Consider the following 22,318-nt stretch of genomic DNA (forward strand, 5'->3'; position numbering starts at 1 on the left):
ATTAATACACACATTAACATGAATAAACATTATTCACATAGAATATTGCATTCTATTATACATCCTATCATATAAAAAWATTATTGGGAAAAAAAGTAATGTATGAATGTATTATCAGTTCATTAATCTACTTAATTGTATAGCCTAACAAGGCTTTAACAAATTAAGACAATGTCAATATAAAGGCCTATCATAGACTACCCTTTCTAGGAAAAATATGCCATTGGTAATAAATGGCAATCATTTGAATTAGGTCAAATGAATGTAACACTGGGAAAAGTGCAATCCAATCTCATCATTTAATGTGATGTATAGGGTAATGGAGTAGACTATTTAAAAATATATATATTTCAAGAATGATTGACAATAAATAATTGTAATAATGATATGGCTTGGATATATAATGAGTTCATTACCTGAATGCATCTCGATAGCCTACAAATATGACTAGTGCCTCTCAGACTAGTCCTCTCAGACTACGGCCTCTCAGACTAGGCCTCTCAGACTAGTCCTCTCAGACTAGGCGCTCTCAAGACTAGTCCCTCTCAGACTAGGCCCTCAGGACTAGGCCTCTCAGACTAGCTCTCTCAGGACTAGCTCTCAGACTAGGGCCTCTCAGACTAGGCCTCTCAGACTAGGCCTCTCAGACTTAGTCCGCTCAGACTAGGCTCTCAGACTAGGCCTCTCAGACTAGGCCTTGTAGAAAGAGGGTCAATCAAGTTAGGTCTGGCAAATTAATGTAGAATTGGAAAAAAATACATACATCCAGCCATAGAGTATAGCCTATCATCATCAAAATAAAAAATGTTGTTTTTGACATGCACAATTAGAAGCATCAATCAATATAGAGCAAGCTCGACTAAATTCGAGCCCAGCAACTTTGCTCATCGCATCCTCCTTCGATTGTCTCGTCTGGCTGCCACGAGAAGCCCCCACCTTGGAGACAGTCRATCAYGTCATTGTGGAGCTGCAGATCTGCAAAAATTAATGCCAATGGCGATGTACTTTGCAGGACATGCTAGCWGTTCTTGGCGGCGCACCATCACTTCAAATGCATTCCATCTTGGTGTTATCGGTTGGCCTAGACTACTGGTAGTACTGGTAAAATTTAAATWATGAATCGCAAATCACCATACAGCTGACACACTTCGATTTCATCAATCATTTTGACTTCAATTTGGTTGTCAAAAATACTATCAGTCTTAGCTGATGAATGCCCTAATCTCTGGACAGTGAATTGGTTCAATGACATTGTTGTTTCGTCTCTTAATCACTTTTAATTGATCTGAAAATGATGCATTAACCATGAATTTAACCGACTGTTTGTTTATAATTCAACTTTGCCCGGCCTTATTATCTATTTCACTTGCTTTGGCAATGTAAATTGAGAGAGTGAGAGTGAGAGTGAGAGAGAGAGAGAGAGAGAGAGAGAGAGAGAGAGAGAGAGAGAGAGAGAGAGAATAAATGCAGATTGGCGCTTGTAAGGACGGACTGTTGATAAGTACAGTCATTATCAACCTGACAATAACTGAAACCAATCCAGTCAGACTCGGGAGGTCTTGGGTGTAATAAGCAGGAAGCAAATCGCACATCATAACCATCAAACGAACAAAGGGTAAGCAGAACAGACCAGATGATATCACTATACATTTCCAGTTGGTTAGTTATTGTTTTCTTTAAAGGGAAAATGTTTGGTTTTATATTACAGGATTCATTATGACCTAGGCAACGAAGTTGTGGGCACATACTGTTGTGRCRGGTTGGACTGGAATGTGCTTTGGGRATTACTTATTGGMCCAGTAATGCATTTCATTGTTCTCCACATGATATAGTAATACCTCTACTCTGATGTAAAGTATTAGTGCTCCAGACGTCATGGCTTAGGAATTGTTAAACTGTTTACTGTGATGCATTTGGCTACTCACCACTGTGGCTAATGATTGACAGAAGTTTTACAGTAACCAAGTTATTTATCAGGAAGAGACATAWAAACCTCAACGTATCCAGACAGATTGATATTTGCGCAATGAGACTGATCAGAAAACATTTATTTATTTTTAGAATAAACAATTGTACAGATAATAAAGGACAAATCAAATAGAGAATAACACATGAAAGCTTTTTTTATACAACACTTGTTTTCAGTGTGGGTCTCAGGCTTTCAAGCTGCCCACTTGGCAAAACTAGAAATATTGGTATGGCTGCATAGCAATCGTCAACATGACGTTAATAGCATGTGGGTAGACTGTGCACATACCTCTCTTTCGGCCAGGCCAGTCGAAGTGTTCTTTTATCACGTGTCCATGTTATGTAAGATATCCGTAGATAACACATACCTAGAGTATGCAGTTTAAGATAGTGGCCGTGTTCCAGGCCGACTGCATTGTGGAGGCCTAGCTGCCAGATCTCACAACGCATGGATTGGTATTTAACATATCAGCTAACCACATCTTATGATATAGCAATCTGATGCCYGAATACRCAGTCAAGGACGTGGCACACAACCATTGGTTAATGCAATGYAACGCCTGAAATGTAGTTTGCCTGGAACGTGACTATTATAAAAACAGTGGTGGMGTTGTGAGATCTGGCAGGCATCTGAAATATAGTCATCCTGGGATGTGCACAGCACTAATGAGTGTATAAGTGCTGCCCTTTAGAGAAAAACAACATATTTGTTCACCAAACTGATAGAACAAAAGCAAAGGGCACAGCTCCACTGCATCAAAACAATTTTTATTTAGAGTGGGACACCTGTGTTTGTCCCACTGTGTGTAAGAAATAATAAAATAAAGATCTCACTGTTCCGGACCGAAACGTTGCTGCTATGGATTTACTCTGTAAATAGAAAGTGAGTTCTGAAAACAGCAAAATTGCACCCTTTAGTTCTGAAGTGATAATAGGAGCAGCTAGAGAGAAATAAATTGGTTCTGAGTCTCAGGTTTACAGAGTTTAGTTCTCGTCTGGTGGCCATGCTAACGTGTATGTTTCAGCTTGTCAGCATGACACACTCCCTTACAGACCTCCTGGATGACCTGGGGCATGAGTTGGTTCAGGTTTTTCTGTGACTCAGGAAACTCTGCCCCAATTTCCTCTGTAGGACTTCCCACCCATCCGAAGAGGCCATGTGACAGACATTGTTGAAAAGATGTTGAAGGTGTCTGTGATGAAGGATCCAACTGCATGTGCTGAGTAAAATCCGCTGTAATGGAACACAGGTGGGTTTTTGTCCTCTATGGGTATTGAAGAAGATACATGGGATTTTTACACACGTTTACTCTACCTCCCGACAATACAACACCCTGCGTGTGGACGCCTGTCATGAAAATAAACAATGACTTCCTATTAATGGTTTTGACTTCCTATTAATGACTTCCTATTAACACTCGTTGCTGGCTCAGCAGGCAGTTTCACCACAGCAGAGGGATGGCACAAGCGTTCTTAATTGGTCATTCTTTATGTTTTTTATTTGTTTCAGTTTTTTTATGTTGCGTCAACATCCCTCAATAAAGCCTCAACGACATGTGACAGACACATGACACTCAYGCACAAAGCTATGTTTTTGTGAAATTTCAGACGTTTTTGGACTGTACAAATGCTTGAACATTAAAAGTCCTATTTTCCCTAACCTTAAACCTAACCCTAAATCTAACCCTAACCCTAACCTTAATCCCAAAAACCTCAAATTAACCCTAAAGCTTAAAATAGCACTTGAACAAATTCAGGATCTGAAAAATGTCCTGACTTGTTTACATACCTTTTCAGGACATTAGGGTGAAATGTTAGGACAATGAGGTCCTGATAATGTAGGAAAACAAGTACACACACACAAACACACTGAATAGCTCTTCTCTCTCTCTCAGCAGTGAGTGGAGCTGGAGGGCAGGTCTGACCAAGCATCAGTCCAGCTGTTCAGTGTGTGAGCAAGGGCTGAGAGACCACGTCTCTTTAAACTGTGGACACAGAGTGTGCAGACAGTGCATCGGCAGCTACAGGGACCAGCCTGCTCCATCAGGAGACCCTGGCTGCCCCCAGTGTGGAAAGAGATCCAGAACACATTCTGAACCGAACCTACTACAACAACATGGTATTAAACACCAAGAAAGTAAGACACCTTTTTGAAAATTATGATTATTTTTCAAATGTATTTGTAAGAAAAGTATCCGTAAAATGTTTATGGCTCAAAATGATTGACCAAGTACATTTGGATCTACGTGCAATTAGAATGTTCACCACCAATTTTCAAGTCACTATGCCAATGTTGTTCTGTTGATTGTCAATTAACAGAAGACCAGCATGTTGAGGATCATAGAGTAGCTTCTATCCCAACCTCCATTAGAGCTCAGGATGGAAGCACTATCATCGCCCCATTCATCTACAACTCTACTGTAAGAGACATCATCATCACTGTGCCAAAAACAGGTGAACACTTTATCATTCTCACACAGTTGATGTCTGTATGAACAGATACCGGTTTTAGTGAAACATCTCAGGTCAGATGTTATGTTGYGTTGTGTTGTGCAGACATGGGATAACTATAGTTTTAATAACTATGCTTTGTGGAAAGTAACTATTTTCCCTGGGCAACAAATAGTTACTTTGGAGGTGACTACAACTATTTGAATACAGTATTTGGCAGCCATCAAATAYATWTTTTTTTYMAAWWACTTGCATATAATCAAATACTTWAAAATATTATTTGGTTTTCTGAGAGGTATTCAAAATACTTTCAGATATGATTCGTTTTTTTGAGACGTGTATTTGAATATTGAAGAAAAAAGTAGCCTTTAAGTTGAAACTCTATGTAAACTATATTTGACTAYCTTACAGTAAGTATTTGAAAAGTTGGTATTTACAACTATTCTCTGCCCAGGTCAGATGCTAGCTGATGTGTTGTCATACGGTTGATTTACTTACTCCAGGATTCCTTAAATTCATATTCAGAACTGTAGGTTTCCTACAATAATTATAGTTTTTCTTTATTATTTCTAGAAGCCCCACATAGCTGTTCCACACAACAAGGGTAAGGCATCAAACATTGTATTTCTTGTAATTCTATCTACTGCCTATTCTCCATCAAGTGTTACTACTGTTCTATATACTACTAAAGTACGGCCCTATACACTTTATTGTGCACATTCAATTTCCTGACACCTTATATCAATGATGATTGTCCTCTTTAGGAATAGAATGGTGGACTACTTTAACTCAGTCTCTGTCTTTTCTCTCTTTTGTTTCTCCAGTGAGTTGAGCATCAGTTCATTACGCCTGCCCCAGGCGTATCATACAACCTGGTATTTGACAGCACAAAAAGATTTCCCCCAGATCTAATTCATTCAACTTAGCATAAATATATTTTGATCTGGTGTTAATTCAAAATAGTGATATAAGTTTGAATCTCAGAATCAGTTAGCTGGAGCAATATACTCCACTTGAATTTTTGTTATGAGACTTTGAGTGGCTTCTGAGTGACAGAGTAAACAGCCTTATTCAAAAGAGGGTTACAATAAGAGTAAGGTGCTTTACTTCATAACTTGAACTTCATGTTTTTGTTTACATTTCATTCTAGTGAATGATATTCTCAAGACATACAAAGCCAGTCTGAGGAAGAAGTTTGCATTGGTGTTAGAAGGCACTGCAGTAGATCAAACTCCCCTTAATAGGATTTACACACAGCTCTACATCACACAGGGAGAGTGTGAAGGGGTTAATAAAGAACATGAGGTTCGGCAGATTGAATATACATCCAGGAGAAAAACATCACCAGACACCCCTATCGACTGTAATAACATTTTTAAACAATCACATGGAGAAGAGGAACACATAAGAACTGTGCTGACAAAGGGCATCGCTGGAATCGGAAAAACGGTCTCAGTGAAGAAGTTCATCGTCGACTGGGCAGAAGGACAAGCCAATCAAGATGTAGATTTCATATTTGTGCTTCCTTTCAGAGAGCTGAATCTGATTAAAAAACAATGCAGTCTTCATGGACTTTTAAATGGATTTCACCCTGAACTTTCTGAGATAGAAGATGTAAAGAAGTACACTGATTGTGAAGTTCTGTTCATCTTTGATGGTCTGGATGAAAGCAGACTTCCCTTGGATTTCCAAAACAACGAGACACTGTTTGATATGACACAGATCTCATCAGTAGACGAGTTGCTGACTAACCTCATCAAGGGGACTCTGTTTCCCAAAGCGCTCCTCTGGATAACCTCCAGACCAGCAGCAGCAAATCAGATTCCCCGTGACTTGGTCAGTCGGATTTCAGAAGTACGAGGGTTCACTGACACGCAGAGAGAAGAATACTTTAAGAAGAGATTTGGTGAAGGGAAACTAGCCAACAAAATCATTTCACATGTAAAGACATCAAGGAGCCTCCACATCATGTGCCACATACCAGTCTTCTGTTGGATCACTGCAAAGGTTCTAGAGGATGTGTTTCGTAGACAGAGAAATGAGAGAGGAGAGATCCTTACAACTCTGACTGAGATGTACGCTCGCCTCATGGTCATTCAGATAAACCTGGCAAATGAAAAGTATCAGGGGCAGAATGAGAGRGATAGACAGAAGATCTTGGCGTCAAAGAAAATCTTCATTTTGAACCTGGCACAATTAGCATTTGAACAGCTGCAAGAGGGCAATATCATATTCGACGAGGAAGACCTGAGAAACTGTGGGATTGATGTTAGTGAAGCCTCAACATACTCTGAGTTTTGCACAGAATTCCTGAAAGAAGAGTGCGGGTTGTATACAAAGGTGTACTGCTTTGTGCACCTGACCTTTCAGGAGTTCCTTGCTGCACTGCATGTCTTTCACTGCTGTGTGAGCAACAACATCAAGGCCCTTGGGTCTTTCCTGGAGAATGCTTCTGCAGCGCTTCCCTTGCATGAGTTGCTGAAGATGATGGTGGACAAAGCCATGAATAGTCTAAATGGACACCTGGACCTATTCCTCCGCTTCCTTGTTGGCATAACACTGGATTCCAATCAGAGACTGTTGCAAGGCCTACTGCCAAAGACAAAGATCAGCTCAGAGACTGTTGAGGAGATTAGAAAATACCTCAAGAATCCTGGTGCACATCATGTGTCACCTGAAAGGTACATCAACCTTTTCCTCTGTTTGACTGAGATGAAGGACAATTCAGTTCAGGAGAACGTTCAGAAGTTCCTTGAGTCTGGAGAAGAACTGTCACCTGCTGACTGCTCAGCACTGGCCTATGTGCTTCTGATGTCAGAGGAGGTGCAGGATGAGTTTGACCTGGTGAAATACAACACATCAGAGGAGGGGCATGACAGACTGGTCCCAGCTGTAAGAAACTGCAGAAAGGCAATGTAAGGCTTCAGTCAAGACTAAACTGACACATACCAGAAAATGATGAAATCTGAATAATTCTAGTCCACATTTTTCATAATATGTATGTATGCTGAGAGACCTAACACCCCTAACCATTTGTGTGTGTTTGCTTTCATTTCACTTATATATTTTTTAAATCAGAACAACAGGTTGCATGAGATCAAGTTATTATGGACAGATCCTACTCARCAGACACCGAATACAATAGGATTCAACAGTTTGCCATGGCCTGCACAACATCAGACTGAAATGATATGTTCTCTGTTTCTGCAGACTGTCTGGCTATACTCTTTCAAATCAGGTCTGTGACACACTGGCCTCCGTTCTCCAATCTGCATACTCACCTCTGAGAGAGTTGGACCTGAGGAACAGTGAGCTGTTTGATGATGGAGAGTTTATACTTTTTGCTGGACTGGAGGATCCACACTGTAAACTGGAAACACTGAGGTCAGTACATTTGGAGACATCTTTACATCACCAAATCAAATTGTATTTGACACATGCGCCGAATACAACAGGTGTTCACCTTACAGTGAAATACTTACTTACAAGCCCTTAACCAACAATGCTTTAAGAGGTTTTAAGAAAACCAGAAACTGTAACATTGTTGGATAGTTTTGTTAAAGACATAGTTTGGGACTTTATCTACTTCCCCAGAGTCAGATAATCTTGTGAATACCATTTGTATGACTGTACAGTGTAAAGGAAGTTAGAGGCCAATGCTAACTACAGTAGCATTTGCTTGCTCTAAAGCTAGTTACAATTGGGCTAACGCAAGTTAGMAAYTGGGCTAACGCAAGTTAGCAACTGGGCTAACGCAAGTTAGCAATTGCGCTAACGCAAGTTGGCAACGTCCATCACACTGAACACAGAGACATAAAAATGGTTTACAAAAGTTCAACTGACTCTTGGGAAGTAGATAAAGGGCATCGTTGCCAAAATCCCAAACTATCCCTTTGAGGTTAATTTTCAGAGCGAGCTCTAATGCATTCTGTTTTCGTTGATCATAATTAGCATTAAGATCATCTTAAGTACACTGGTAGAAAATGGACGAACAATGATCTTAATGCTAAAGATGATCTTTATGTTTTTGGGAAGTTCATCCCAGCCTGTTTCAATGGTATATTCTCACATCTTTATAGACTTACTGGCTGTGGCATCACAGGGGAGTCTTGTGAAATATTGGTCTCTCTTAACTTATCTCTTATTGAGTTGGACCTGAGTTACAACAGACTGAAGGATTATGGAGTGAAGCTGCTTGCTGCTGGATTGTTGAGCCTACACTGTAAACTGGAGAAACTGAGGTCAGTCATTACTTTGTGATTTTCCTCTCATTATGGCTACTTTTTGCCTAGTGTGTTATAATATTATTATTTCTCTCATTTAGGCTGAATCGATGTTGTCTGACAGAAGACTGCTGTGAAGAGCTGGCCTCAGCTCTCAGCTCAACCTCCTCTCACCTGAGAGAGCTGGACCTGAGTCACAATGACCTGCAGGATTCAGGAGTGAAGTTGCTCTCTGCTGGACTAGGGCATCAAAACTGTAGACTAGAGATACTGAGGTCAGTATTTACGAACATACTGTACATTACTATGGCCTGGATTCAATCAGATTGAGCGTTAACCAGCGCTAGCCAGCRTTGGAGGTGTAACTGCAGTATGAGGTGACATATCGGTGAGCAGCTGCTCGTGTGTCACAAACCAGTCCCTTTCTTATTATCCCTACTGTGTTAGATGTTCAAAATGGCGCTAGAAAGTGTAGGCTGTATCGATGTTAGAAATAATGACTCTCCAATGTCAAACCATTGATGTGAGGCTAATGCATGTTTTCATGTTCATTTGGATCGGGGGATTTATGCATATCAGTCTAATATCAGTCAGAGTGTTTGAACTTGTAACGTGGCTGCATGGGATTTGTCGGATTATAGTCGGGTGTGGTTTCGTTGTATCCAATGGCAGTGTCTGTGATCAGGTAACGCAACGAGCTGCTTGTGGATTTGACAGCTCCACCTTTGACACCGCCAAAACAAAGCTATGCGTATGTCAATCTGATGTCATCTAGCCCTAGATCATAAAAACACCGTACTGTCTTTCTTGCTCTAACACTTGTCTTTCCTCACTTGCTCAGATTTCTCTGATAGATGTTTTATTGAAGAAAGTTTGTGCTTACAATGACTGTGATATGTGGTTCTCTTATCTACCCTATTTGAATGCACTGGCTGGATAAGAGTGTCTGCTAAATAACCAACATGTAGATGTAAATGCTTTAACAATAGTGKATCTCTGAAAAGATAGGTTCATATTTCAGCTCTCACCAGCCTCAGTCAAGTTGTAAAACCCAGAATTATTTTTCTCTGCAGGCTGTCATTCTGTAAAGTCACAGARGAAGGGTGTGCTGTTCTGGCTTCAGCTCTGTGGTCAAACCCCTCCCACCTGAGAGAGTTGGACCTGAGCTTCAATCACCCAGGAGTCTCAGGCGTGAAGCTTCTCTCTGCTAAACTGGAGGAGGCCCATTGTAATCTCAAGTTAGTGCAGTAAATCTGTGCCAATATTTTCATTTGTATGCATATTTCTCTCCTATTTGAACCACAACATTGAATTCTGACCTTCAGTAATTCCAATGGCAACACTTTACTTGATTCCTTGTCACTCACTCACTCACTCTCTGTTCCTCTGCCACAGTGTGGACCATAATGAAGAGATCTGGATAGAACCACAGCTGCTTAAGAAGTGTATGTATGTTTCTTTGTTTTAACATGTCATCTATTTCGATCAATGTACTAAAATAACACATTCATTATTCCTGTAAATCTAGTGGAGGTAAGACACTTTAGTGATGAGGTAGTTCAGATCCCACCCGTGACTTAAACACACGGACACATTGGGTTGGTCCAGCTTATTTCCCCTCCTCTAACCTCTCTTTTCATCCACAGATGCCTGTGAGCCCACTCTAGACCTAAACACAGTAAGCAGACACCTATCTCTGTCTCAAGGAAACAGACAGGTGACAGGAGTTCGACAGCAGCAGCTGTATCCTGACCACCCCGAGAGATTTGACTGTCCACAGGTGCTGTGTACAGAGGGTCTGAGTGGGCGCCATTACTGGGAGGCAGAGGGGAGTGGGCACTTGACTGTCATAGGAGTGGCATATAAAGGAATCAGCAGAAAAGGAAATGGTCGTGTCTGTAAGCTTGGATCCAATGACAATTCCTGGTGTCTTGCCTGCTCTACGTACCATGACTCTGCCGACTACAATAATGAAACCACTAAAATAACCTCCCCTCCAAAGCTATCTGAGCAAAACAAGAGAGTAGGAGTGTTTTTAGACCATCCTGCTGGAACTGTCTCCTTCTATGAGCTCTCCTCTGACACAATGACCCACCTTTACACTTTTCAGACCACATTCAATGAGCCCCTCTATCCAGCGTTTGGAATCCAGAGTACAAACTCCTCAGTGTCTTTTGGGGTTGCCAGTAATCCTGTAGAGGCTAAGAGGCCATCGGTGGAAGAATTTCAAGAATTGGGTGGTATTTCCTTAATTGGAGGATTTCTTCATAAAGATCTTTTCCATTACAGAAACTGAAGAAGCACAAATGTTTCACTATTGCTAATTTGACACAATGATTGTGGTAGATGTTTCAATCGTAAGGTGACCCTGAAGAAATCACAAAAACATTCACGAGAGGGAAAAAGGTCTGCATTGTGAATTTGAATTTTAGTTTTCTTGCAAGTGAAAAAACAACAGCACTACAGGACAGAGAAAGAGGATAAAAACGTGAAAGTCAACATGTGAAAATGTGTCGATTACAACAAGATTTAAGAGCACGTTAAACCTTACAGCTTTAGGAAAATACCACCTACGGAACATAGTATCTACTGTAGGGCGCAGCTGGATTGAATAGGCGTAAGTTTCAGGTATAAATGACTTAATGCTAGAAGTAGAGGAATATTGTTCAGACATAATTTCCTAATTACAGTATTTACCTTCACCCACTGTTACCGCACGGAGCCACTATCCTCTATGTTCTCTTCTGTTAAAGAATAAGGTTCCTTGTTTGGATATTAAAATATGTCCCATCTAGGCTACTTTAGCTGCGTTTACACAGGCAGCCCAATTCTGATATTTTGACCAATCAGATCATTGCCAATAATTGGACAAATGATTAGAATTGGACWGCCTTTGTAAACTTAGCCTAAGGCTCTGTGTTTTAAACTAGCTTAAATATTGTTCGAAATTATGCTCTAATGCTTTATTAAAGCTGTTCTTAAACATATCATTTTGTAAAACTTGATTTGCTTAGTATTCCTATTGTTTCCCCAGATATCCTGCATAGTATCAGGTAGAGATACAGGTAAATGCCGAAATAAAGGGAACACCAACATACACCAACAGCTTCAATGCACCTTGGCATAGATTCTACTGGAACTCTATTGGAGGGATGAGACACCATTCTTCCACAAGAAATTCCATCATTTGATGTTTTGTTGATGGTGGTGGAAAACACTGTCTCAAGGCCCCGCTCTAGAATCTCCCATAAGTGTTCAATTGGGTTGAGATCTGGTGACTAAAAAAGCCATGGCAATGGTTTAAATAATTGTCATGCTCATCAAACCAGTCAGTGACAACTCATGCCCTGTGGATGGGAGCATTGTCATTCAATGGGGGCATAGCCATGGTAGCCAAAACAATGGCCGGCCCAGCATTTTTATACATTTTTATACATATACATATKTATTTGCTTAATTAACTCAGGAACCACACCTGTATGGAAGCACCTGCTTTCAATATACTTTGTATACCACATTTTCTTAATTGTTTTCATTATTTTGGCAGTTACAGCTATGTTTCCACAATCCCAATATAACTTCTCAGTCYTTCACATTATAGACCTTTGGCTCCWTCTGCTGGCTTCTGGAAAATAAAGCATTGCCAAAACAATTGTGTCACTTTTTATCTACAAATGGCTTTTCACAATTAATTAATTAATTAATGAGAAGGTTTCCTGTCTATTGGTCACATCCTCCATGGCCCTGTTCACACTCAGGTCTGCACAACTGATATACAATGCATTTKACACAATGGTTGTCATACAACTGATATTTTCTGCACACAAATGTTTACACAATCATTGTGCAGTGTCTCCACAATGCTTGTGTAATTAATGTTGTGCAGAAAGAAATTGTGGCAAGTGAGTTGTTCATCAGTTGTACAACTTGAGTGTGCATAGGGTCAATGGCTTCAGAAGTGTTTGTTGTCAGACAGATAGGTCTATCATTCCAGCCAGCCAGGGYGGGACGAAGAGTCCGAGGGTCCCCAGGAGACACACCAAGATGAACAACCACAGAAAGATCCGGTCTAGGACCATAGCCACGTACTTCCACTCCTGCTTTACCTGAATAATGACAGAAATCCGTTTTTAGTTACTTCATACACAAAATTAATCACTGTTGAAATATTGAAATTGATAGAATTTGTGTTCCTACGGTTCACGTTGTTCACCATTGATGCAGTATGCAGCATTGTGCTCTGAAATATATGGCATTGTGCGCCAAATGCCAAGTCCCGTATCCACTGGCATTCCTAACTGTAAAGCCGATTGAGTTTTGTGTCATGTACCTTTTTTGATGTCTTTGAAATAATTATGCGTAGAAATAAACAATATGTATCTTCAGCATAGAAATTGCTAAAACTGAGGGTGCCCTGACGCACCATATTCTCTATTTTCAGTGTGCAAATACTGTAGATAAACTGAAGGGGTCTGGGTCTGTGCTCATAGATCTGCCTCCTCAGTTTACATGTTAATGATGAGACCTTTGCTTACAGAGAAGTCGATATCCTCCGAACGGAGGTGGTCTGCGATGTACTGCACACCTTCCATGGCCATCTTCATGGACGGGGATAAGACGAGGAGCCGCTGGTCCTTGGTCATTGCTTTGGCTTCCTTGGCCAGGCCTGAGTGATACTTGCAGGCAGCTGAGCAGCTCTGCTTCCTCTCCTCCATCAGGGACGGGTGCTGTGAGAGAGGCCGCTGCCTGCCGTTACCCATGGAGGAGACCTCCTCATGCAGGCAGCAGTACTGGATGCTGCGCGAGCGACAGCGGACGCTGGTCTGGGGCTGCTCCCTCTCACCCAGGCCGTACTGTAAGCTGAGGGAGCGCATCTTGGGCCTGGCCGCGTGGTGCTTGTCCCTGGGCGGAAAGAGAGGGTGGAGGAACAGAGGATCCCAGCCTGGCTGGGACGAGGTGGTCGGCTCCTCCGGGAGGATGGAGTACTGGCTGGAGGACCTGTCCAGGGGCTGCTGCTGTTGCTGGGGAAGCTTGGGGGGCAGGGAACCCTCCACAGGTCGGCCCATGGAGAGAGAAGGGGAGCGGGCCAGGATCTCCTGGACCTCCAGGGGGGAGGTGGGTGGGAAGCTGGCCTCCAGCTCAGCCTCCAGCTCACCCCATAGCGTGGCCCTCTTTTGCATGGCCTCCGCCAGCCTCTTGCTGTTGTCCTTGACCACGGCAGGCCGCCGGATGAACAGGAAGCCGGGGACGATGTCCAGGAAGACGCGGCGCACCCAGCGGGGCATGGTGTCCGTGCGCGGCGAGCGGTGGTGCACGTTGAGCACGAAGATGGTGATGCTGATGGAAAGGGTGACGAAGATCATGGTGAAGAGGAGGTACTCCCCGATGAGAGAGATGACCAGCGAGGTGGATGGGATGATCTCGGTAATAAGCAAGAGGAAGACAGTGAGAGACAGCAACACAGAGATACACAGGGTGATCTTCTCTCCACAGTCAGAGGGCAGATAGAACACCAGGACAGTCAAACAGGAGATCAGCAGACAGGGCACTATCAGATTAATGGTGTAGAACAGCGGTAGCCTCCGGATGATGAAGGAATAGGTGATGTCAGAGTAGACCTCGTGGCAGCACTCGTACTTCTTGATGTTGTAGTTGCCCACGGCGTCCACCAGCACCCACTCGCCGCTTTCCCAGTAGTCCATCTGATCCACATTGCCCGCCATGCTGATTAGGTCGATCTTGGTGCGGTCATAGGTCCACGAGCCAAACTTCATGGTGCAGTTCTGCTGGTCGAAAGGGAAGAAGGTGACGTCGATGCTGCAGGAGGACTTGTAGATGGCCGGGGGAACCCACTTGATGCGTCCGTCGTGGAACAGGTGGGCCTTGGTCAGGTGGGTCACAGAGAAATCACCATCTGCACTAGAGATAAGAAGGGATGACAGAGCTAGATTGTATGTTAAGGAATGGCCTGACACATTAGACAATAAAGATAAATTGCCCGTCCACTCTCATTGTTTTTTGGTCATCAATGGTAGAAAAGAGTGGCTGTGGCTATATATACAAACATAAAGTGTGTATTGCAGCATGTCCTAGTGAAGTCGAATTGCAGTGGGGTCGCCACATAAAACAATAGATTTTATTTAGATATACCAGGGGTACGACACTTAGACTCACAGTGGCGTGTATTCATGGATGCCAAGTGAAGCCAGGCTTCACTCAAAAATTGACATTGAAAAAAAAAAAGATACAAAATAATATATTTATTATYTTTCGTTTCTCTGTGTTTCATACATTTCCTTCAATTCGCAAGMGGCTGAATATATCTCACAGGAGAAAGCATYCAAGCGAATGAAACAGCGCTCCTCTGTCTCTGTATTTGTAGCCCATCTATGTCTGGTCAAAAAGAGTATGACACTGTTGCCGCCAGTAGCATAGATTGCAAGGGAAGCCACTTGGCCTCACTTGAATTTGTTTTATTATAAATAGCCAATCAGCRTTGAGCTAAACTGAGTGAGCTCAGGTGTGAATGGTCCTTCTATCTTTTAGTCACTGTAGTAGACTAAGCATAGGTGATTAGATGATGTTGACATGRTGCTGGAATAGTGGAGGCAGGGCTTGTTTTCTTTGCAAGTTGTGGTAACTCTCCGTGGTTCTAATCAATTTTGTTTAGTAGTTCAAAAATGTCAGAAACATTAACTTACATGAACATGCTATTGTCATGTAACTGTTTGTTTTGTGGACTWCACCAGACAGATGTTTCTCTCTGGTTTTGTGATGAAACAAAGGTGTGGTTGAATTAATTCTGCCACTGTGTCTTCTTATTGTCTCGGCCTTAGGTCTTACATCACGGTCGCAAGGCGTATGAATTAACAGGWTATAGAACAAAYAATGCAATTATCACAACACATGTTGTAATCTGGAAYTTTTCTTGCTTGGCTTCTCCAGTGATTTTACCCACGCAAAGCTACTGTTGACTGGCACCGTTGATTGGGCAGGATGATCTTAGAGTGGACTGGGTCAATCAGGTCACTAGGCATTATTCTATTTCGAAATAAATCTACTGAAATCTACTGTGGTATTGCCGTATTATGTTTCCATGACTATGTTGGTGTAATAGTAAAATCTAYATGTATCTATCATCTAAGATCATAAGAGTTGGTATAAGAAAATATGAACTTTGAACTGTAAAATGGTTTGGTCCATTTCCTGTGAACTTGTTGCATTGCCCATTTTACTTCCTCTTTCCTTATGCTCCTGTGAGAGGTTTTCACTAGTTACCACAGTCACAAAGTCAAAATTGTAATAAATCACGAAAACAAAAATGTGTTATTTGGTCTTAATTAAGGTTATGTTTAGGCGTAAGATTAGCAGTGTGGTTAAGGTTAAGGTAAAAAATCAGATTTTGGGGAAATAGGTGGGATTTATGACTTGGTGTGGTAACTAGTGATGACCTTGTGAAAAGGTATGTGTTGTTTCTGCTCTGCTAATTCTGTCATTTTAAGCAGCTAATTATGTCATTAAAAGAGTGACAATATCATTACATKTYCAGTAAAATACGTGAAATGTGTTGCCTGTAAATGTTATTCTTACATTTTAGTCTGAATTTTGTTTGTTTAGAATTTTCTCTTCGTACACAGTCATAACGGAATGTACACCGAGCACGAGCTGCTAGCTCTCTGTGTTGTTTTTAGCATTCTATGCTAGCTATACAGCCCAGCATGTTAGCGTTGTGGCTATGCTGTTATTGCTTTTGGTCAAATGAAATGAGTATTGATATTCTCTATGGGCACTGAGTTATATTGTTTTCGCCGAGTTATAAACAAAACGTTTTGAGCGATGTAAGTAAAAAAAACAGACCCGGAAGTGTTTTTGGTTGTAGAGTTGTGTTTAGTTGTTTAAGGTTCCAAACAGATGTAATTTTCTTAACCAATCTAGTGACTAAATGATACTATAGGTTTCAAATATCATTCTAGCTAGTCTTGGCTATTAGCCTGGGAGAAGTTACAGGAGATTGATGGTGGGACGAAAGTAACACAATGTAAACTGATGACCTAGAATGAAATCAAATAAAACCACTAAGCACAGGCCATTGTTTCCTCTAGTTCATATTGCTGTTAGCAAAATATCAACAAGTGACTGAATGTTTGAAAATTATATATGACATCATTAGAATTATGCCTTAATCAATTGACTTGATGGATCAGCTTCCCACATAAGCTTTTATTGACAGGTTAGTGGTTAAAAATATGTACTGAGTGTACAAAACATTAAGAACAGCTGCTCTTTCCATGACATCGACTGACCAGGTGAATCCAGGTGAAAGCTATGATCCCTTATTGATGTCACCTGTTAAATCCACTTATATCAGTGTAGATGAAGGGGAGGAGACAAGTTAAAGAAGGATTTTTAAGCCTTGAAATAATTGAGACATGGATTGCGTATGTGTACCATTCAGAGGGTGAATGGGCAAGGCAAAAGATTTAAGTGCCTTTGAACGGGGTATGGTAGTAGGTGCCAGGCGCAACGGTTTGTGTCAAGAACTGCAATGCTGCTGCGTTTTTCCGTTTCAACACTTTTTTACTGTTTCTATCTAGAATGGTACAACACCCAAAGGACATCCAGCCAACTTGATACAATTGTGGAAAGCATTGGAGTCAACATGGGCCAGCATCCCTGTGGAGCGCTTTCGACACCTTGTAGAGTCCATGCCCCGACAAATTGATGATGGGGGTGCAACTCAATATTAGAAAGGTGTTCTTAATAATGTTTTGTATACTCAATGTATATCTTTATAATTTTGTCAAGCCATGGAAATGTGATAAGCATGATGATTTTGCTGTTTATGAAGAGAATGAAGAAGTTTATTCTATCAAGACACGAGGAGTGTGCATGACAAGGACAGCTGGAGCACCAGATTGGTAGGGCTAAGCATGAATAGTCATTGAAAATGGTGAAAAACATTACTACATTCCAATTAAAGTAAAATGAGAAAATTATGGTTACCCCCTGCCGGCAGGTACAAAAGTAACGTTGCGGTAGTTCTGTTCTCGGTCTATTTATTTTGAATTCAATTACAATAGAAATGAAATTACAGTTGATAATGGTAGAGGACATACATTGCCTTCAGAATCTATTGAGACCCCTTGACTTTTTCCACATTTTGTTAGGTTAMAGCCTTATTCTAAGATTGATTAAATAGTTTTTTTCCTCATTAATCTACACACCATAATCCCCATAATGACAAAGCAAAAACAAGTATTCAAACCCTTTACTCAGTACTTCGTTGAAGCACCTTTGGCAGTGATTACATACTTGAGTCTTCTTGGGTATGACGCTGCAAGCTTGGCACACCTGTATTTGGGGAGTTTTTCCCATTCTGCTCTGCAGATCCTCTCAAGCTGACAGGTTGGATGGGGAGCGTTGCTATTTTCAGGTCTCTCCAGAGATGTTCGATCGGGTTCAAGTCTAGGCTCTGGCTGGGCCACTCAAGGACATTCAGACACTTGTCCCTTGAAGCCTCTCCTGTGTTGTCTTGGCTGTGTGCTTAGGGTCGTAGTCCTGTTGGAAAGTCACCCTTCGCCCCAGTCTGAGGTCCTTAACGCTCTGGAGCAGGTTTTCATCAAGGATCTCTCTGTACTTTGCTCCACTCATCTTTCCCTCGATCCTGACTATTCTCCCAGTCCCTGTTGCTGAAAGATATTCCCACAGCATTATGCTGCCACCACCATGCTTTACGGTAGGGATGGTGCCAGGTTTCCTCCAGACATGATGCTTGGAATTCAGGCCAAAGAGTTCAATCTTGGTTTCATCAGACCAGAGAATCTTGTTTCTCATGGTCTGAGAGTCCTTTAGGTGCCTTTTGTCAAACTCCAAGCGGGATGTCATGTGCCTTTTACTGAGGAGTGGCTTCCATCTGTTGCAGAAATGGTTGTCCTTCTGTAAGGTTCCCCCATCTCCACAGAAGAACTCTAGAGCTCTGCTAGAGTGACCATCAGGTTATTGGTCACCACCCTGACCAAGGCCCTTCTCCCCCGATTGCTCAGTTTGGCACAGGTGGACTCCAATCAAGTTGTAGAAACATCTCAAGGATGATCAATGGAAACAGGATGCACATGAGCTCATTTTTGAGTCTCATAGCAAAGGGTCTGAATACTTCTGTAAATAAGGTTTTCCTGTTTTTTATTTTAATACATTTGCAGAAAAATAAATTAACCTGTTTTCGCTTTGTCATTATCGGGTATTGTGTGTAGATTGCTGAATCATTTGTTTTATTTAATCAATTTTAGATTAAGTCTGTAATGTAACAAAATGTTGAAAAAGTCAAGGGTCCTGAATACTTTCCGAAGGCACTGTATATAAGTTGTTTGACATAACATATTGTGTCTGTAGCTCTATTGATCTGAGTAATTAGGGAAAAAAGAAAAGTGTTCCTTTCGTCTCAGTTCTCCCTTACTATTCATCAGGCGTGGACGCAGTTTAGACACATGAAACTAGTGCCTGTTATTTCTATATATATAAAACTAAAATCCATCCAGACAGAAGTCAATCCTGTACTCTACACACAACACAGAAGGGAACTATTAAACCACTTTTAAAGGTAAGGAATCATGTAAGTCATTTCCTAATATGGGTGAACATTTAAGACATGTTTCAAAGTATATACTTAGCATGCATACTTAGCATTAAAATGTTACATACTTGTTGTAAAGAACTATATCTGGTCTCCAGATTAGCTGGGATGGGATGTGCATGGAGGTGACATTCTCATATTCCTTTGGATTCCAGCAGAGCTTGTAGTCATTCCACTCCTGCAGGAAACAGACCAATAGAAACTCAGTGTGACCAAATAACACTACAAATACAATAGATCATTCAGACACAGAAACGTTGTGTCATTTTGATTGGACTCACTTGTTTCACCCAGACATTGGTGATCATCATTTGATTTTTCTCATCCTGATTTTGAGAAAAGACAAACAGTATAAAGGTAGTTGATGATGGTATGCACCTACTCATTGTAGTATCTGCATAGACAGGCTGGGATTCAGTGAACCCTGTGTGTGTTAGTTCTGACCATGCACTCAAACAGTACAGTCCAGAACCACTGTTTGATTTGATCTCAAGAAAAAGAACTACTGTGTAAATGCAGAAATGCAGATTTGACTGAATCGGATCATTAGAATTCTCCAAACAATAATTTGTAAATTAAAATCAAAATTTTTGGCACTCAGGCGTACGCATTGCTTTGAAGGTATTAAAGTTCTATTTCATCCTCACCACATCAATGAGCTGGGCAATGGACAACCCAAAGTGCACATGCACCACATCAGAGACATTGGCCACAGGGCGTGCCAGTTTGTTGTAATGGCTGAACAGAGTCCTCAGTAGCCTGTCTTCTGCCTGAGCCCGCACCCTGGGGTGGCTACACACTGGAGGAGGAGGAGGAGGGGAAGGAAGGGGAGGAGGAAGTGGGGGGGGGGGGAGTGGAGGACAGAATCATAGTTAACCTCAAATGTTCCCAAAGTATTACTGTTGTTTTCCACATTGGGCTATCTCCTATAAATATACCCATGTGCAGTACATATACCTTTTAAACAGGACACTAAAATGCTGATTCCATGTATGAGGAACCCAAAGTGTGACCAATATATTTTTTAAAATACTTAACTACAGATACTGTTATCATCAAATAAAATAACGTTATTATTTTACTGAATTTAGATTATTAAATGTACTCTAAACTTCAAAACGTCATTAGCAGTCCTTACAATGTTCACTATCCATTGTTCACAAAAGTAGATGCATCCAACTATTTGGCAGCATCATTTCTTAAATTGTTATACAGTAAATCACCTGTATACTAAACACAAAACTGAAAGTGGAATCCACATTAATTAAAACTTTAAGTACTTTGTACAATATATTTGTGTGCATCACAATTATCATAAGGATATCAACAACACATTAGTTTAAATGGGACTGACCTTGAAAGGGAAGAAGAGACATTAAAATTCCTACAAGAGGATAACACTTGACCGAAGACATTTTCTTGACTATGTGAAATTCTTCTTCTACCCAGATTTGAACTCTTTCATCTGCTTGCGTCCACTGTTGTCATAAAACATTTACATGTTCACCTTCAGTGCTCTTTCTTCATTTTCATGATGCATTTAAATTATTCAATTGATATCTCTTTTCTCTTTCCACTCTGCGTAAAAAAAAGAGCAAAAAGTTGTCATTTCCCTTTTGTATGTTGATTTGTTTCTGACGACGTTCCTCTGGAATCCAACCTCCTCTTTAGCACAAAATCCTTGGCTGCAGGTTGCACAAAAAATGGACTTCCCTCCTCTGTTTCCCTTTGTGTCACCACACTGTCAGATGGTCCTGTCTCTCTCTGTCCTCTTTAGAAGCTACTGCCTTTCACTCAAACACAAGACAAATGCTGCCAGTCCCTGTCCTCTTTCAACCCAGGACACTTAACCCTAAGGCACTTACACTCTCACTTCAAATGGGTTGGTACATTGTACTGTATTGTATGCGTGCCATTATCTATTGAAAACGCATCCCTTAGAATGTGTTTTATGTCTCCATACAATACATATTCATATTTGAAAACATAGATTTTTTTAGTAGATGGAAAATTGTATATAAAAAAATATAACATTAGATCATGTATTCAGCAAATATATTTCCTAGGTCAAAATTTAACTTTAATACATTGTTTTGTCCATCTTTGCCATCGTGTACAAGAACTGAAAAATGTGCTACTGTACATCAACAATCAGTTATGGCACTAAGTTAAGGCATGTGATTTATTATCATGATATGAGTCATGCATATACATTATATACCAAGCCTTTCCCTCAGCAAAACAGTGGCGTACTAAAGTATTTATTTCAGAGCTCTAGGTGAAAACATCACCGATGAATAAGGAAAACCAGTTTTGTTTCTCTCAGAGAAGAGGAAGAATGACTAACACCTCCATTTTGTGACACTAGCTGCAGCCTGAGAGTGTGAAATGTCCTCTGGTTTCCCTGGTGATTCTTCACCTCTTGGGTTTGGACTAGAAAACAACACATCTGCACGCACGGTACCTGTACGCTTCTCTGAAGGTGTGGGCGTTTTTTGTTCAGAAAAAGGAATTGTGTAGAACAGGCACGTATTATGAAAATGTTGATAATATTCAACATGTATTATTCTTAAATGTATTGAGAATACTTGGGATATTGCAAAACATATATACATACAGCTATACATTACATTTAAGTCATTTAGCAGACGCTCTTATGCAGAGCGACTTACAAATTTGTGCATTCACCTTATGATATCCAGTGGAACAACCACTTTACAATAGTGCATCTAACTCTTTTAACGGGGGGGGGGGGGGGGGGGGGGGGTTAGAAGGATTACTTTATCCTATCCTAGGTATTCCTTAAAGAGGTGGGGTTTCAGGTGTCTCCGGAAGGTGGTGATTGACTGCCGCTGACCTGGCGTCGTGAGGGAGTTTGTTCCACCATTGGGGTGCCAGAGCAGCGAACAGTTTTGACTGGGCTGAGCGGGTTTTGACTGGGCTATACCTTAGCCAAATACATTTAAACTCAGTTTTTCACAATTCCTGACATTTAATCCTAGTAAATATTCCCTGTCTTAGGTCAGTTAGGATCACCACTTTATTT

At 41.1% G+C, this 22,318-nt stretch overlaps 2 protein-coding genes across 2 annotated transcripts; one reads left to right on the forward strand and one right to left on the reverse strand.

The window, feature by feature from the left end:
- The first annotated feature begins 1,440 nt into the window (after positions 1-1,440).
- Positions 1,441-11,629, forward strand: LOC111970490 (NACHT, LRR and PYD domains-containing protein 3-like). The gene is made up of 13 exons (XM_070445844.1): positions 1,441-1,615; positions 3,101-3,218; positions 3,864-4,105; positions 4,288-4,422; positions 4,993-5,023; positions 5,244-5,328; positions 5,551-7,334; positions 7,630-7,803; positions 8,499-8,660; positions 8,744-8,917; positions 9,716-9,880; positions 10,038-10,087; positions 10,289-11,629. The coding sequence occupies exons 2-13, from the start codon at positions 3,208-3,210 to the stop codon at positions 10,936-10,938; spliced, it is 3,663 nt and encodes a 1,220-aa protein (XP_070301945.1). The 5' UTR covers positions 1,441-1,615; positions 3,101-3,207; the 3' UTR covers positions 10,939-11,629.
- Positions 11,630-12,014: 385 nt separating this feature from the next.
- On the reverse strand, positions 12,015-21,023 carry LOC111970491 (neuronal acetylcholine receptor subunit alpha-4-like). The gene is made up of 6 exons (XM_023997261.2): positions 20,627-21,023; positions 19,920-20,071; positions 19,554-19,598; positions 19,341-19,450; positions 13,178-14,561; positions 12,015-12,748 (listed from the first exon to the last, which is right to left on the reverse strand). Exons 1-6 carry the CDS (start codon positions 20,685-20,687, stop codon positions 12,611-12,613), a joined length of 1,890 nt encoding a protein of 629 aa, XP_023853029.1. The 5' UTR covers positions 20,688-21,023; the 3' UTR covers positions 12,015-12,610.
- Between the last annotated feature and the right edge of the window lie 1,295 nt (positions 21,024-22,318).

Source organism: Salvelinus sp. IW2-2015, linkage group LG11, assembly GCF_002910315.2.
Source record: "Salvelinus sp. IW2-2015 linkage group LG11, ASM291031v2, whole genome shotgun sequence".
NCBI lineage: Eukaryota > Metazoa > Chordata > Actinopteri > Salmoniformes > Salmonidae > Salvelinus > Salvelinus sp. IW2-2015.